This window comes from Podarcis raffonei, chromosome 1 (assembly GCF_027172205.1).
Source record: "Podarcis raffonei isolate rPodRaf1 chromosome 1, rPodRaf1.pri, whole genome shotgun sequence".
In the NCBI taxonomy this organism is placed as follows: domain Eukaryota; kingdom Metazoa; phylum Chordata; class Lepidosauria; order Squamata; family Lacertidae; genus Podarcis; species Podarcis raffonei.
The window spans coordinates 89,861,012-89,875,863 of NC_070602.1; the positions used below are offsets into that span (position 1 = coordinate 89,861,012).

General features: G+C 38.2%; 1 protein-coding gene across 3 annotated transcripts in view; it reads left to right on the top strand.

The window, feature by feature from the left end:
* PTPN4 (protein tyrosine phosphatase non-receptor type 4) overlaps positions 1-13,733 on the top strand; it is an 85,309-nt gene extending 71,576 nt beyond the window's left edge. For all 3 annotated transcript variants that reach the window (XM_053403019.1, XM_053403037.1, XM_053403027.1), the window contains 7 exons: positions 2,827-2,917; positions 3,007-3,068; positions 3,701-3,847; positions 4,545-4,673; positions 5,959-6,107; positions 8,144-8,279; positions 10,052-13,733. In XM_053403019.1, coding sequence (XP_053258994.1) covers positions 2,827-2,917; positions 3,007-3,068; positions 3,701-3,847; positions 4,545-4,673; positions 5,959-6,107; positions 8,144-8,279; positions 10,052-10,135 — 798 coding nt within the window. In that variant the 3' untranslated portion in view covers positions 10,136-13,733. The remainder of the gene's footprint in view (positions 1-2,826; positions 2,918-3,006; positions 3,069-3,700; positions 3,848-4,544; positions 4,674-5,958; positions 6,108-8,143; positions 8,280-10,051) is intronic.
* Positions 13,734-14,852: the final 1,119 nt, after the last annotated feature.

Sequence of the window (14,852 nt, forward strand, 5' to 3'; positions counted from 1 at the left end):
GTTACATACGCTTCAGGTTACAGACTCCGCTAACACAGAAATAGTACCTCGGGTTAAGAACTTTGCTTCAGGATGAGAACAGAAATTGTGTGGCGGCGGCGCAGCAGCAGCGGGAGGCCCCATTAGCTAAAGTGGTGCTTCAGGTTAAGAACCATTTCAGGTTAAGAATGGACCTCCAGAACGAATAAAGTACGTAACCAGAGGTACCACTGTAATTTCATTTCAAGTATTCTTTCTTTTTTGCATCAACACATGCATATACCGATTAGGCACTACACTCTAATTTTATAAAGAAACAAAAATGAAAATAGTAGTTGTTGACTTTCGGTTTATTCCTAATTTTGCTGGTGAGTTTTTTTCTTTTGTCGCTAAGTAAGTAGAGGAAGTGAATTGGGTGTATATTGCTTTTCTCCAGCTGCTGCCGTTCTTTTGTTTCAGAAATATAACTGAGTATATAATTCCTTTACCTTCAGAGCATATTGCTCATTTTGATTACTTTAGTAATGCATTTCTCTTCTCCCCTAGCCCGAAGGCATTAAGAGGAATAAACAATATGGTTTATGTTCTGCTTTATGCTGCATAGGGACTCAACTGTCTCTCATTCAGGCTTCTTCCTATGACTGTATAAACCCACAAAATAGGGTGTTACTTTCAATTTGTGTGTGGAATGGAAGAAAACATCTTTCATGCTTTTTTGAAGAATCTTGTACTGGGTGCTGTCACAGTTCTCGTGACTAGGTGGGCTATTATTTGGACGAAATATGCTATTTCTTATATTCTCCTTTCAGCTTAGGGAACCATCACTTTTGTGGTCTCATTTGCATGGCATGATAAAGCAAACCATGGGTTATGGAGACACTGTAAGTGTGTGGCCTCCTGGAGAGGTGCTCACTGCCACTTTGCTGCTGTGCCACATAGAGTTAATCTAGGTTTGACTTAATATTTATTCATTTATTTGGCTCCCCAAAGCGGTTTACAAGCTAATAACATACATAAAGCAGTTATACAAAAACAATTTAAAATATTTATAAATGTTTTTTAAAAAACAGTTTAAAACAACAGCACTTACATAAAATCAATTCAAAGCTCAAAACAGCTCTGCCAACTGGGATATAGGTTTTAGAAGGTTTGTAAAAAGAGAAACATCTTTAGCGGGAACTTAAAAGACAATAAATATAGCTAAGGGCATAGAATCATAAAATCAGAGAGTTGTAGAGTTGGAAGGGACCCCGAGGAGCATCTAGTCCAACCCCCTGCAATGCAGGAATATGCAGCTGTCCGATACAGGGACAGCTGCAACCTTGGCGTTATCAGCACCATGCTCTAACCAACTGAGCTATCCATCTGTGTGATACACAATGAGAATGAGTTCCAAAAGGAACTCACTAAAAGTCCAGTTTCAATATTGTGCAGAATGGACCCCCTGATAGGATGCAGGATGCTGTCTCTTGCAGAATACAGTGACTGGGTATGTAGGGGAGCAGGTGGTATTTTCAGTAGCCTGGCCCTTTTGCACACCAGTAGCTAACCGGCAGGGACACGGGTGGCGCTGTGGTCTAAACCACAGAGCCTAGGGCTTGCCGATCAGAAGGTCGGCGGTTCAAATCCCCACAACGGGGTGAGCTCCCATTGTTCGGTCCCAGCTCCTGCCCACCTATCGGTTTGAAAGCATGTCAAAGTGCAAGTAGATAAATAGGCACCGCTCCAGCGGGAAGGTAAACAGCATTTCCATGCACTGCTCTGGTTCGCCAGAAGCGGCTTAGTCATACTGGTCACATGACCCGGAAGCTGTCTGTGGACAAACGCCAACTCCCTCGGCCTATAGAGCAAGATAAGCGTGCAACCCCAGAGTTGTCTGCAACTGGACCTAACGGTCAGGGGTACCTTTACTAGCTAACCGGCAGCCAGTGCAATTCTATCAGGAACGGCATAAAGGATGGCAGTATTACACCCTAGTGAGCAGTCAAGCCGCTACATTTTACATTAACTGTAGCTTCCCAATCATAGGTCACATAGAGCAGATTGCAGTACTTAAGTGCGGAGGTCAGCCTATCCCAGTCCAGAAACAGCCATAGCTGCTTTACCAATCCAAACTGGTAAAAGGAACTCCTAGCTAGTGAGGTCACTCTAGCAAAGGAGGTGTGTCCACGAGCAGCTCCAGTCTGTGAAGCTTTAGGAGAGCATGTCCCTGTCCAGTTGACAAATTATCCTGACTTTGGAACTTCCCAACCACAGTGCCTCTGTTTTGCCGGATTGAGTGAGTTTATTGTCCTTCATCCAGCACACCACTGAATCTAGGCATCAGGATTGTTAACTATATAAATCAAGAACTGCAGTTTGTAGCTGGTGCAGAGAATAGGGTAACCGTACTCTTTCGTTTGAAAGACACAGCAAGCCAAACATTGGTGTGGCAGTAAAAAGGACTGAAGAGGAGCAAAGTGGCTGCAAACTCCTCTCCCATTCATACAGTCTCAGTAAGCCACAGTTTGGCCTACTGTGCCATGTGAACCAGGTCTATATATATCTTGTCATTTCAGGTAGGTGATTCCACATTGCCTTTTGTTCGTGGCTTTTTCCCTTAAAGCAAGGATTATGCAGTTGCTATACATGTCAGCCTTCAGACATGTTATTTGATGCACATTTTAGGGGTAAAGTTAGCTTACTGAAAAAAAACTGCAAAAGTGTAAAATGCCTGTGATGCTTCTCTTTTCCAAGCAGGAAACAACAATATGTTCGTGATAAATGTGTTTTGTTTTGTTTTTGTACCATGTCTCATGATTACTCAGATTCTGCTTGTTACAACCTGCCATTTTTGTTTCTGTTCAGCAACTTTACAGGAAGAAGCCTGGGATGACAATGTCTTGTGCCAAATTACCTCAAAACATTTCCAAAAATAGATACAGAGACATTTCGCCTTGTAAGTGCTTACATGGATATCAGCTAATGCATTTCATTGGTTACCATTTGGAGAATTTTACATAAGTGTTTGTTTTGTTTTTTTCTCAGATGATGCTACACGGGTTATTTTAAAGAGTAATGATGATTACATCAATGCAAATTATATAAATGTGAGTTGGAGATTGCCATTTCTCTTCATGTTAATTCCATGTTTGGATTCAGCAGTGAAAGAATTAGCCCTTTGGATTTTAAAGACGTACAAAGATTTATTTTAAAATTTCATTTGATATTGCTTAGATATATTCTAGTTGGTTAATGCAGTTGTAACATAGATGGAGAGAATCCTGCTCACGTAGTTCCTCATGTCTGTTGGAAACAGAAAAGTTAATAATTTTTCTGGGTATTCCTTCCCCAGGTGTTAAAAAGTCCTTGAATGAACTTCCAATTAAAATAGTGGTTAAAGAGGAAAATATCTTGATGTTTGGTTAAACTGTTTTAGAGTAGCAGTTGACAGTTAATTATGCAGTAAAACAAATTTCTAGCTTTCTGTTTATTTCTAAATATTCCTATATGCTGCAATACAATACAAACCACATTAAAAAAACTAAATTCACAGATCATCAGTTGACTATTTACAGAATAGGTTTCCTTAATCGTTATCATAAGCCTTGTGGCACAGAAAAGCTTTCAACAAGCATTTAAAGGTTAAAATAGAAGGCACCTGTTGAAGATTACATATGATTTAGGCAAGAGTACATAAAGTTGTGAAGTTACTAAACACATTCTGCAATTTTATTTTTAGATGGAAATCCCTTCTTCCAGTATAATAAATAAATACATTGCTTGCCAAGGTCCTTTACCAAACACTTGCCCTGATTTTTGGCAGATGATTTGGGAACAAGGCTCATCTATGGTTGTAATGCTAACTACTCAAGTGGAACGGGGAAGAGTAAGTCAGTCTGTAATTTTAACTCTTAAAAGCTTGTAATTCCAATGCAATGCATCAGGAAGAAATTAATGTGGCCAATATTTTAACCAACCTAACTCACACTTCCTAAACCAACATGTGAACTAAATATTGTTCAAGAGGATTGTCAATTAGTTTCAAAGGATAACACTATTCATTGACTAACCTGTACTAGGAACAGCCTAGTGAACTGGAAAGAGAAAAGTTGTATGTGCTGAGAGAGTCCCTGTTTGTTCTTGTGTTGTTAGGGAGTCTACTTTAGCAGTTCTAGTTTAGATAAGATTTTTGGGGGGGGTGGGAATAAATGTAAATATATTTTATTTCTTGCATTTGCATACTGCATTGCAAAGTACTAAAATAAGCAAATGTAATGAAATAAAAAACATAGTCTTCTCAGGCTAAGTTATGTGGTTCTACTTTTTATAGTAATCATGGAGTATCTATTTTCATGGTCAGAATCGGGTTTAAATATGAATAGAAACAAAGGAAGTATCCTAGCTAAAATCTTTCTTTGACAATTTTTTTTTAAAGGGCTCTTATTATTTCCTTAAAACAGTGTACAAGAAATCATCTTATTGCATGTTTCAGATAACAATGAGAAGTAGCAAAAATTGATCCAAATGCAACTTTTGGAATCTAAGTAGAAACTTTTATTTTTTAAACAAAAACCTGTTGACAGGTGAAATGCCATCAGTACTGGCCAGAGCCCACCGGAAGCTCCTTGTATGGGAATTTTCAGATCACTTGTCATTCAGAAGAAGGAAATCCTGCCTATGTCTTCAGAGAGATGACAATGTCTCATCTGGAGGTGAGAGAGACCATTCACTGGCTGTTTATGTTATTTTGTGAATTCCTTTAAAACTAAAACCATCTCACTTCAAAAAGTTCACTGCAACATTAATCTTTTGATTGTTCTTTTTAGACTCCCTAGAGAAATGGCCCACTGTGTCACTATTCCTTGTTACATTTTGTTGCCGGGTCAAACTTTTGTTACATTCCATTTGATCCAACGTATTAAGCTTGGGGGTGGGCAGAAATCCATGAGACTGTATGCTAATTAGCTATCGTAAATACATTTTGTTTAAGATAATGAAATTGATGCTCTTTTTATGATATGCAAGGCTGTCATAAAAAAACTAAAATGCTGGCTGGGGTGGATGGGAGTCCAATAACACATGTTGGCTACTGCTGGCTTAAACATTTATCACTGTGAACTGTAACGTAAGAAAAATGTAAGTTTTATTCCAATTTTGTTGTTTCTCACAGAGCTAGCACAGCTGCCTTGTGGATCTGTTGATTCTCCACATACTTATTTGTGTCATATACAGCAACATATTTTTGTGGCATTTCAAAGACTTAACAAATTTATTATGCCATTAGCTTGTGACTAGTTATACACTAGCAGCTCAGGAAAACACCTCACACATCAGTTGAAATGGACTCTAGTTCATGCTGTAATAAATTTAAGACTTTAAAGGTCCTGTAAGAGACTCTTTGTTGTTTTTGCTTCAGCAGACTTAATATGGCTACCCCTATGGAAATAAAGATACAAGGCAGAAATTAGGTAAAATGGTAGACTAGTGCTTTTCCTCAGGAGAAACAGACTTCTGCCAGATGCATGCGAAACACAAAATGTTGTATGCACTTACGTCTACATAAAGTGGCTAGATAAAATATGTAAATTTACCTGTTTTGTATCTTTAAAAGGGGGTGGGGAACCTGTGATCGCCCAGGTGCTGTCGGAGTCTACTTCTCAGTCCCAGCCATGATCACTAACAGTCCCAGATTATGGGAATTGTAGTCTGCCCACATCTGAAGGACCACAGGTTCCCCCATACCTGTTTTAAGGATTATCTTACCTTTAACCTCAAATCAGCACAGCATATGGCCCATGGGGTCTATTTTTGAAAATCCACAGGACACTTTTTAATGATCTTGCACTTCGTTTAAATGGCATGAAGCATCTAGATATTTATTTTGTGACACGTGAAAGTAGAAACTTGAAACCGAGATAGGTTGACTTCGACAATTAAAATTGTTATAGGAAAACACTGAAATGATCTATTGCATTTGAACAAATTTTGTTTTGCTAGAAAAATGAGGACCGTCAGCTTACTCAAATCCAGTACATAGCATGGCCTGATCATGGGGTTCCTGATGATTCCAGTGACTTCCTGGATTTTGTGTGTCTCATCAGGAAAAAAAGAGCTGGCAGAGAAGAGCCAGTTGTTGTTCACTGCAGGTATTTAGCTTGTAGGGAAAACTCACTGCGCCTCCCCTCTCAAGATTTCAACCAAAAACCTTATTTCATTTTGTAGCCACCTTCCTTTTCAAATATAGAGCTGAATTCTTGTTTCTGTTAAATTAAAAGAAACAGTTACTTGCTGTGTTCTTTTGACCTTCTGGTTTTGAATGAGAATAGCTTTGCCTAATTGTCTGGAAACATGTTTTCATGCTTCATAAAGCTATGATGTCTTTATGTGCCAGAACTAGATAGGAAACTAATTTAGGAAGCTGTACTAACCATGCATGTGAACTATGAGGCTAAAATAGAAATGGCTAAACTGTCTTAAAGAGGGGTACCTTACTAGTAATGTACATAGTGCCGGTAATTGTGCATTGTATTGTTTAATACATGTTGCCAGCAGCATCCATGGCTTCTTTATTCTTCCTTCTGGCCTAATAGCCAGTTCTTCAGTTTCTGTAGCTTTTTCATCTGTACAGCAGCTACAGCAGTTCTGTCCCATGCTGCTGTTGTGCTTCTAAGCTGTTTCTGGTCACCTACAAGTGGTTTTCACTCAGAACAGGTAAATAGGCTAGGGCTCAGTTTCAGGAGCTTCATTAACTAAACATCAGCTGCTGGAGACTGTATAAGTGGGTTCTCCCATTACACTGTAGGTCAAAAGCATAGATACCAGACTAGAATTATTTAATTCTTGTTTGAAGTTCTAACTGTTTTCATATTCAGCTTTGGATTTCGGTGTCATCACAAGGTCTGAGGTCAAAAACAATTATCAGTCATGCCTCATTACAAAAATGAAATTTATTGAAATGTATCAATGCCACATTGTCTGGTCCATATTCTTTTGCTCCCCTTCCTATGTGTATGTGGATGGGCTTTGATTTGATAATTCAGTAATAACTGACTGCCATCTAGTTGAGACCTGGCACATAAAGCATCATGGGTGGGATCTACCTAATGAGCCATCAGCGGAATGCAATGGGGCTCTCCCCCGCTGCATGCCCCCTGAAATTGGCTCTAGGGTTATTCAGTGAACTCCCAGAACAGCACACACAAGGGGGAAGCTGAATGATTGTACAGACAGAACATTCATTCTAGTGCAATGCTGAATTCCATCTAGTATTCCAAAAGATCTATTCTCTTGCTGAGCTCTGGAGTGGAAATGGGTACAGTCAAACCACTGTTCCTGAACACCTCCGTGATCATACGTTTCAGCTCCCGAACACCAAAAACCCGGAAGGAAGTAAATGCCCCGGTTTTCAAATGATTTTCAGAAGCCGAACGTCCGATGTGGCTTCTGCTTGAGTGCAAGAAGCTCTTGCAACCAGTTGGAAGTTGTGCCTTGGTTGTTGAACATTTTGGAAGTCGAACAGTCTTCCAGAATGGATTATATTCGGCAATCAAGGTTTGACTGTATCTGGGCTGATAATCCTGGGAATTATGCCCTATTTTTCTCTTTATCCAGTCTTCAGTGTTTGCTACCACAAAAGAAAAAATTTACATAGAATTCTAAAAGATAAACTAAGCACCAAAGGATAATTATGGATGCAGCAGCGCGCCAGAGCTCAGGAAGACCTTGTTACTCAAACCATGTTGGATGGAGCCAGAAAGAGCAGCTCCTGACTATTTCTTGAATATTAAGAGCTCTTGAATATATACTGTTACTCTGTACATTCTAAACATGTGGATCACATGGGTTCTAGTAAGCATAACACCTAAATAAACTACATAAGTCTGAAGTTAACATACCTTCACTGCCTTTGAAGGGTTTCCTAACAAGTTCAGACCCAGCTATTTACCTATTTGTGTGATGTGGCTGCTTCCCAAAGAACGACAGTTATAAGTACATATATATTATTTCTCATTAAATCTACTATCTTTGTTATGGAAAAAAATGTGTTCATTTAGTGGAGAATGCTGCTGCTGTATATGTCAGCTAACTCAGAAAAGTTTGACTTAGGCCACTTAATTATATATGTCTCCTAAGTGCTTTAAAATATTAAATGTGATAAGAAGTAGTCCTTTTTATTTTACAGTGCCGGGATTGGACGAACAGGAGTTCTTATCACTATGGAAACAGCTATGTGTCTCATTGAGTGCAATCAGCCTGTTTTTCCCTTGGATATTGTGAGAACTATGAGAGATCAAAGGGCCATGATGATCCAAACTCCTGTAAGTTATTGATACATTAGAACAAACTGCTTCCAGTATCACAGATGCCTAACAATGACTTTTAAATAGATGACACTTAACTGAATTTTAAAGAAAGAACCCATTTAAAATTTAAAGTAAGTATTGATTTGTATGTAACTTGCAGCATCTGCTTTGTCAAACAGATATTGTTTGTTGCTGGTAGTGGTAGACAGTTATGAGAGAAAAAGATACAAAACTTTTAGCTACGCATATAGCCCCCTTGCATGAGGGAGCAAACAAACCAGGAACTCTTCCATTAATTATAGTTTCTCATGTCATGCATGCTGGGAAGCCGTGGTTAAAGCCATAGTCTGATGTTGGCCTAATATCCTGGCATTTTCTGAAGCCTATATATCATAGTCCCCCCCCCCCCATTTTATCCAAAATGAGAAATTATAGTTAATGTAAGACTTTGTTGATTGCTCATTCATTTGCGTTATAAGAGGAGCAAAGGGGCTATGCGTGGAGCTAAAACATTCACTTGTATTGGCTTATGCTAGCCTGACCCCAGCCGTTGTGTCTGGTGTCCAACACCTGCTTTCCCCTCCCTCTGTCAAACAACAAAGGAAATGATTAGCAAGGTCAGAGCTGATGCTATTCATCTTCTGTGCACACAGTACAGGAACACCATCTGTGGACTCCAGATGTTTCCTCCCCTCTTCATAGCACACTTCCATGCATGGAGTAGGAAAAATGTACTTGCAAGAATGTTTCTGCTTACATATATCTTTTTCTGGATCAAGGTGCACATATTTGATGCAGAACAAGCAGTTAACCATACGCAAGTTTATTTAGAGATCATGAAATGAAGTGAAGGTTTGCTTTTACGTTCAAGAAGGAAATTAAAACACACATAGGAAAAGTGATTTAGTGTTTTGTTATCGCCATCCTAAAACTGAAATCTGAATCTTTCCGTTTCCCCTGTAAATGTTCATACTTCCACATGTTATCCACAAGGTGGCATTGTCCTAGGTTTCATGTTTTAAATGTGAATTTAGATTTACCCTATATATTAGAAATTACGTAGCTATTGTCTTGTGCGAACACAAATTTCTTTTTAGACCTTTGTTCCTCTAGGTGCACTAAAGACTGATTATATGCTAATAAAAACCTGAAAAAGTAGCCTATGGATATTATAGAATATAGGATGTTATAGAACCTAGAATTCATATTTATTCTAATGATCAGAGTGAGCAACTTGAACAATATTTAAAGAATATGTCAATGGGAGAAAATCTCAAGGCTGCTACTTAAATATAAATTTCACATTCATTCTTTGTTTTTTGTTTTTAATTTTCAGCCCTTGAAATGTCAGTTTATATATTTGTATATGAAAACTTTTAAACTGTTGTATCAAACAGTGTCACTCAAGTACTGAAGACTTCCATCAGCAAAATGGAGAGGGAAACAGTTTTTAATTTAGCCCCGTAGCCCCCCTAAGGTTTTCCAGAGCAGATTTAGGAGGGGTGAGAGGAGAAAAAGGGAGATTTTTAACAATTGTTTGCTGATGGATGCCTTACCATCAGTTGTTCCACAGGGTTGGAGTCGGAGCAAAGCACAGAGGAAAGCTAATCCCCCCCCCCCATCCTACCCCCTGAAGCCTCTCCTGCAGCATGCTGGTCACTGGATCCATCCTGTAGTATTTTCAGCACAAAATTGTTCAAGTCTTTTAAGTTTATGCTGATAGTTCATTGTTAGTTTCTCCAGTTTGTTTTTCTGTGACTTATAAATTATTGCACTGTTCTTTCTAGAGTCAATACAGATTCGTTTGTGAGGCTATTTTGAAAGTGTATGAAGAAGAACTTGTTAGACCTTTAACGACTTCGCTGCATTAATAGAAAACAAAAGATACCTTTCAGAAGAATCCATACAAGACACTGGTGTGCCATAACATTACTTGCAAGAAATGGTGTCTGAAAACAATGAAGAAATGAAAAGGACATGGAAAAAACTTCAGCACTATTGCACTTTATGTTGAAACTGAAAATTGGTCTCTAAAACACTATGATTTTTCTGTGTTGGAAGACTCTTTCTTCATGCTTTGCTTCGAACAAACCAGACTTAAGGAACTCCATGACTTTCCAGACATCATTGTGGTGCCATACAGTCCCTTTTTGTTTGAACTGCTACAAAAAAAAAAGGCTTGGAACACTTTTCACTCTTTGGTTGACACCTATGTCTTTTAAAAGCAACAACAATACACACAAAGCCATTTCTTCCAATGCTAAATTTTGCTGTGTTAAGATCCTTGCTGTTTTGTTTTGTTTTTTTATTTTGGTGAAACATTAGCAATATTACTACTACTAGACACACTGCCTACTGAAGCAGCACATTTTGCCCAGCGCCGTTCTAAGGATCTAACCTGATTAATAGTGGAAAGCTACATTTTCGTCTAACTCGGCAGTAGCTGCATAAAGGCCCGTTTAACCAGCATCTTATTTAGGGTGGGATAGGAGGGGCATTTATTTTTGACCTGGTAGCTCTGTTTCTCAGCATGTCACAACATTGGTGTGTTTTGTAACATCTGACGACATTACCTAATGGGAATGAATGCATGTGTTTTGTCTTAACCCCTTAAGTGCCTTGAGACTTACAGTGTATGTCTTTAATGACAAGGCACTTGTATTGGCCCTAAAGGGGGAAGTATCATCATTGTAACATTTACTTTAGCAGGTTCACACTTTAAAGCATGGCCCTTGGTGCTTAGAATATGGTACTTAGAATACGATAGGGGGTCACAGAAATACCATTCCTTCTCTTTCTACAAGTACCTGCATGCTACTATGGGTAGCTAGAGCACCCCAGCCTATTAAATAAGTAATAATTGTTTACTGCTATGAATTGAAGTGGGAAATCTGACACATTCCTTTCAACTGGTAAAATATTTGCAACATCAAATGTAAAGCCAGTAGATAGTTTTAGAATTTCTTTCTTTTAGCCTTCCACTGAGAAAAAAAGCTTTGTAATTGAGTACGCTATACCTTTTTGATAGTTCTGATAACTGTTTTAAAACTTCAAGGTAAGCTTTCCCCATGATCTGCTTGCCAGTTACATTTCCTGAGTCCACATTTGTGCTTTCTTGAGTCATGTTTGTGCTATACTGTGTTAAGACAAGACAAAAGGGGAGGAAGGTGCATAAAATGCCATCAGCTTGTTCCCAAAACATTTATGCTTTCCATATGTTGTTTGGGATCTCTGTGTACTTTTGTGCTTTTTTATTTGTGTGCCTCTTTTTTTGAGGTCATTAGCATGTATGCAGTTGGAGGCACTTAATTGATACAGAATCTGAACTCATTCTAGGGTCATGTAAAGGTTTTTGTCTCTTTTTATTAAAGAAGAAGAAGAAGAAGATCTGAGACAGCTTCTTGCACAATATGCATTTAGGATTCAATTGTTTCTTTATGAAAACCTACACTGCCCTGTATTAAAAAGGTTTGAATAATTACTGATTTTTTAAAAAAGCAGAATATGCAGACTATAGATGACAATATGAGGTTTGTCTTTCCTTTTAAAAAAAAAAAAAACCACACACATTTATTCTCCTCTATATGTACTGGAAGGGGCTGCAAATCTGCTGTATAGAGTTTGTACCCAATGCCCTGAAATTGGTGGTGCAAAGTTGTAGCAGCTCTTCATCATGATACCAAATGAAAGAGAAACTTTATTTTTTTCAGAAAAACAAAACCTCATCTGCTGGCCTGTTTGTTTATTTTCAAAGCAAATCCAGTAGTCTCCATTTCTGGTTTTGAAATTATTGCATTATTATCCTTTTAATATAACTTCTTGAGTCAGTGTAGAAATGAATGCTAGTGTCAATTCCTTTCACCCAAACTGTAGTTTCAGTAGAATGAGGTGTAATGGGCTTCTTAAAACACACACACACACACACACACACACCCCTCAGTCTCTAACTGAGCATTTGTCCAGGGTGTAGGAATACACTTTTGTCTGCTTTCACAAATTGGAATGAGTGCTTGATAAACTGCTACTTTTGACAGCTTTGTAATTGAAGCGGGATAGTGGGTTCAAATGTTCTACATCAATTGATAATTGAAGGATCCAGTGGCTTTTAATAGTTTGTTTCTGTTCAACACAAAATGAAAGGCTGAAATGCATTTTTAAACTATGTTTCAGACAGTTTCAGATTACCCAGCACAATGTGAGTAACTGCTAACAATATTGCATTGCACTCTAAACCATCCTTAGATGTTAGTGCAAGCAATGTAAAATCCTTTTTATAAAAAGCCTCCAGTAGTTCTACCAACCAGTCAGGTGGCAAATAGGAATATAAATAATGCTATATACTGCATATTCATATTCTATTTTGAACCGCTTACTTTAAAAATGGTTTAATACCTAGAGAAGGCTTTCCTGCTTTTAATTTGGAAATTGTTCTGTGCCATAGTGTTGGTTATTTGCAGGACTAATTTAAGCATTTGTAACACATTAAAGTAAATACTAAATTACTGCATCCATTCTAGTGAAACACGTGTTACTATTGCCAACGTATGTTACTGTTGCCAACATATAAATGAAAACAGCATTACCCATTTTATAAACTTATACAAGGGAAATTACTAGAGAGTTGTATATCATTGAATTTTAAATACGCTGATTTTCTTATGTGAGGTTGCCAAAGCAATTTGAATCCATGAGAAACATTTATACCACGATGTATAGTTTTGTTGACATATATTTTTGGTACTTAGGATGTTAATCTGACATATAGGCAAAAACATTAGCTGCCTTCAGGCCTCCATCTCCCCTGATATAAGCTGATTTAGGGCTTGCTGGTTAGTGGCAATGAAGAAATATGGAAAGAGATTAGTTTGGTAGGGTAAGCAGCAGATCAACAAGCCACAGGAATTTCCCTCAAATGCACACATAGTAAAGAAAGGATAACAAATTAAAGCATTATCATGCCATATAAGTGGATCTTCACAACATGCATCTTCCCATAGTGGTATAAATAGCCTTTTACAAGTATTTTTATATGGCCTAAAAGTTAATACTGTTCATTGCTTTGCATTGGGTTATGAAGATCTGTATCAAGCTAAAAGGAAAAGGGAAAAAAATATTTTTTGTATGTTTTTTCATTCTGTACAAAACATGAATGTATGTTTCAGGAATAATGACATATAAAATGATGGGTGTTATGGATGTTGGATTTTATGAATAATTATTTTCTTACTATTTGCTAAAAAAATGGGAGAGAAAAGAATCATATGTAACACTTCCTGTTGTTGTTGTTGTTGTTGTTGTTTTAATTCAGGTTGTTTTAATTGTAAATAAGAGCCATAGGGAAATGGTTTAGTGCCAATGTATGTTTCCGATGTATGTTTTTTTGTGTTTTTGTTTTTTATCTTAAGGACTGAAAACTATGATTATTTAAAGTACTTTTGAAGGTTTCTAATGCAGAAATCTAGGACTCTTGAGAGACTTCTTAAAATTGCTTTTTTGCCTTTTTAGGTGTGTGGCTTTTGGGGTGGTAGAGGTATACCTTGGAGAAAGTTAAATATTAAGTACCCTCAGTGTCAGTCATTCTCTGAGCAGCATGACTTTAAGTGTGCCAGCTAATCATGCCACTTAGAGCATAGTCCCTCCAAATCACTGGAGCAGACATCCGCTTCCAGTGCTGCAGTAATGTCCCTATGTTAACATAAGAACAGGAGTCCTGGTTGTCCCTTAGTGGTTTTCCTATACCCAAACATGCATCATTTGAAACCAAGATCAGCATAAGGCCACAAATTAAGTCTAAAATATACGACATCTTCACTGATGTAATAAAGCCTATCATATTAATACATTGTAATCCAGCCTATTAACATACTAGAGAAGTAATATCTTATAGGGTAGCAGTATCCCACAGCTCCCAATTTAGAAATGCTGTCCTATCACAGAAAGCACAAAATGCAAGTGCAGAGAGCTGGGGAGAGGTTTTTGATGGAAGTAGTATGGCTTGCACCTTGCCGCAAGCGATGTGCAGATTTAGGTTTGTTGCATCTGTGGAAGGTTGAAAAGCAGCAGAAATGCTTCAGTTGCAGCTGTGCATGAAGGCCCAGAAGAAGGAAATGTCGTATTGTAGAATCTCAGCAGTTTTTTCCATCTGGTGGAGCAGAACTCTATTATTTTTTTGGGAAGGGGCTGCTTGATAGGGGGCAGAGTGTTACTAAGAATAGGCAGTGTGTGGTTGGCAATGGATGGTTACCCAAGCTCCTGAAAGTCTTAGGAGTTCTTGCCATATACCGTATCTTGCAGGTGCTGTTCCTCAGTCTTTGACTTGGCTGTTGGAAAGCAGTGGAGACACCTGGTACTACCTGCACTTTTTAAATTTCTGGCCTTAAACTTGCCTGTATAGTTAGATTCACAGATCACTTAGATCAGCATATGCTGTGCAAGAGAAAGTTCAGCATATTATGCAGTCTCTCCTATTTTTACGTCCCAACGCGTAACAAAATACAGACTGAATCCATGGCATTGTAAATATTCATGTGCAGAGAGAGGGGGAGAGAAGCAGCCCGAGAAAGCAGCTTGGGATGTGCAGGGGAATTG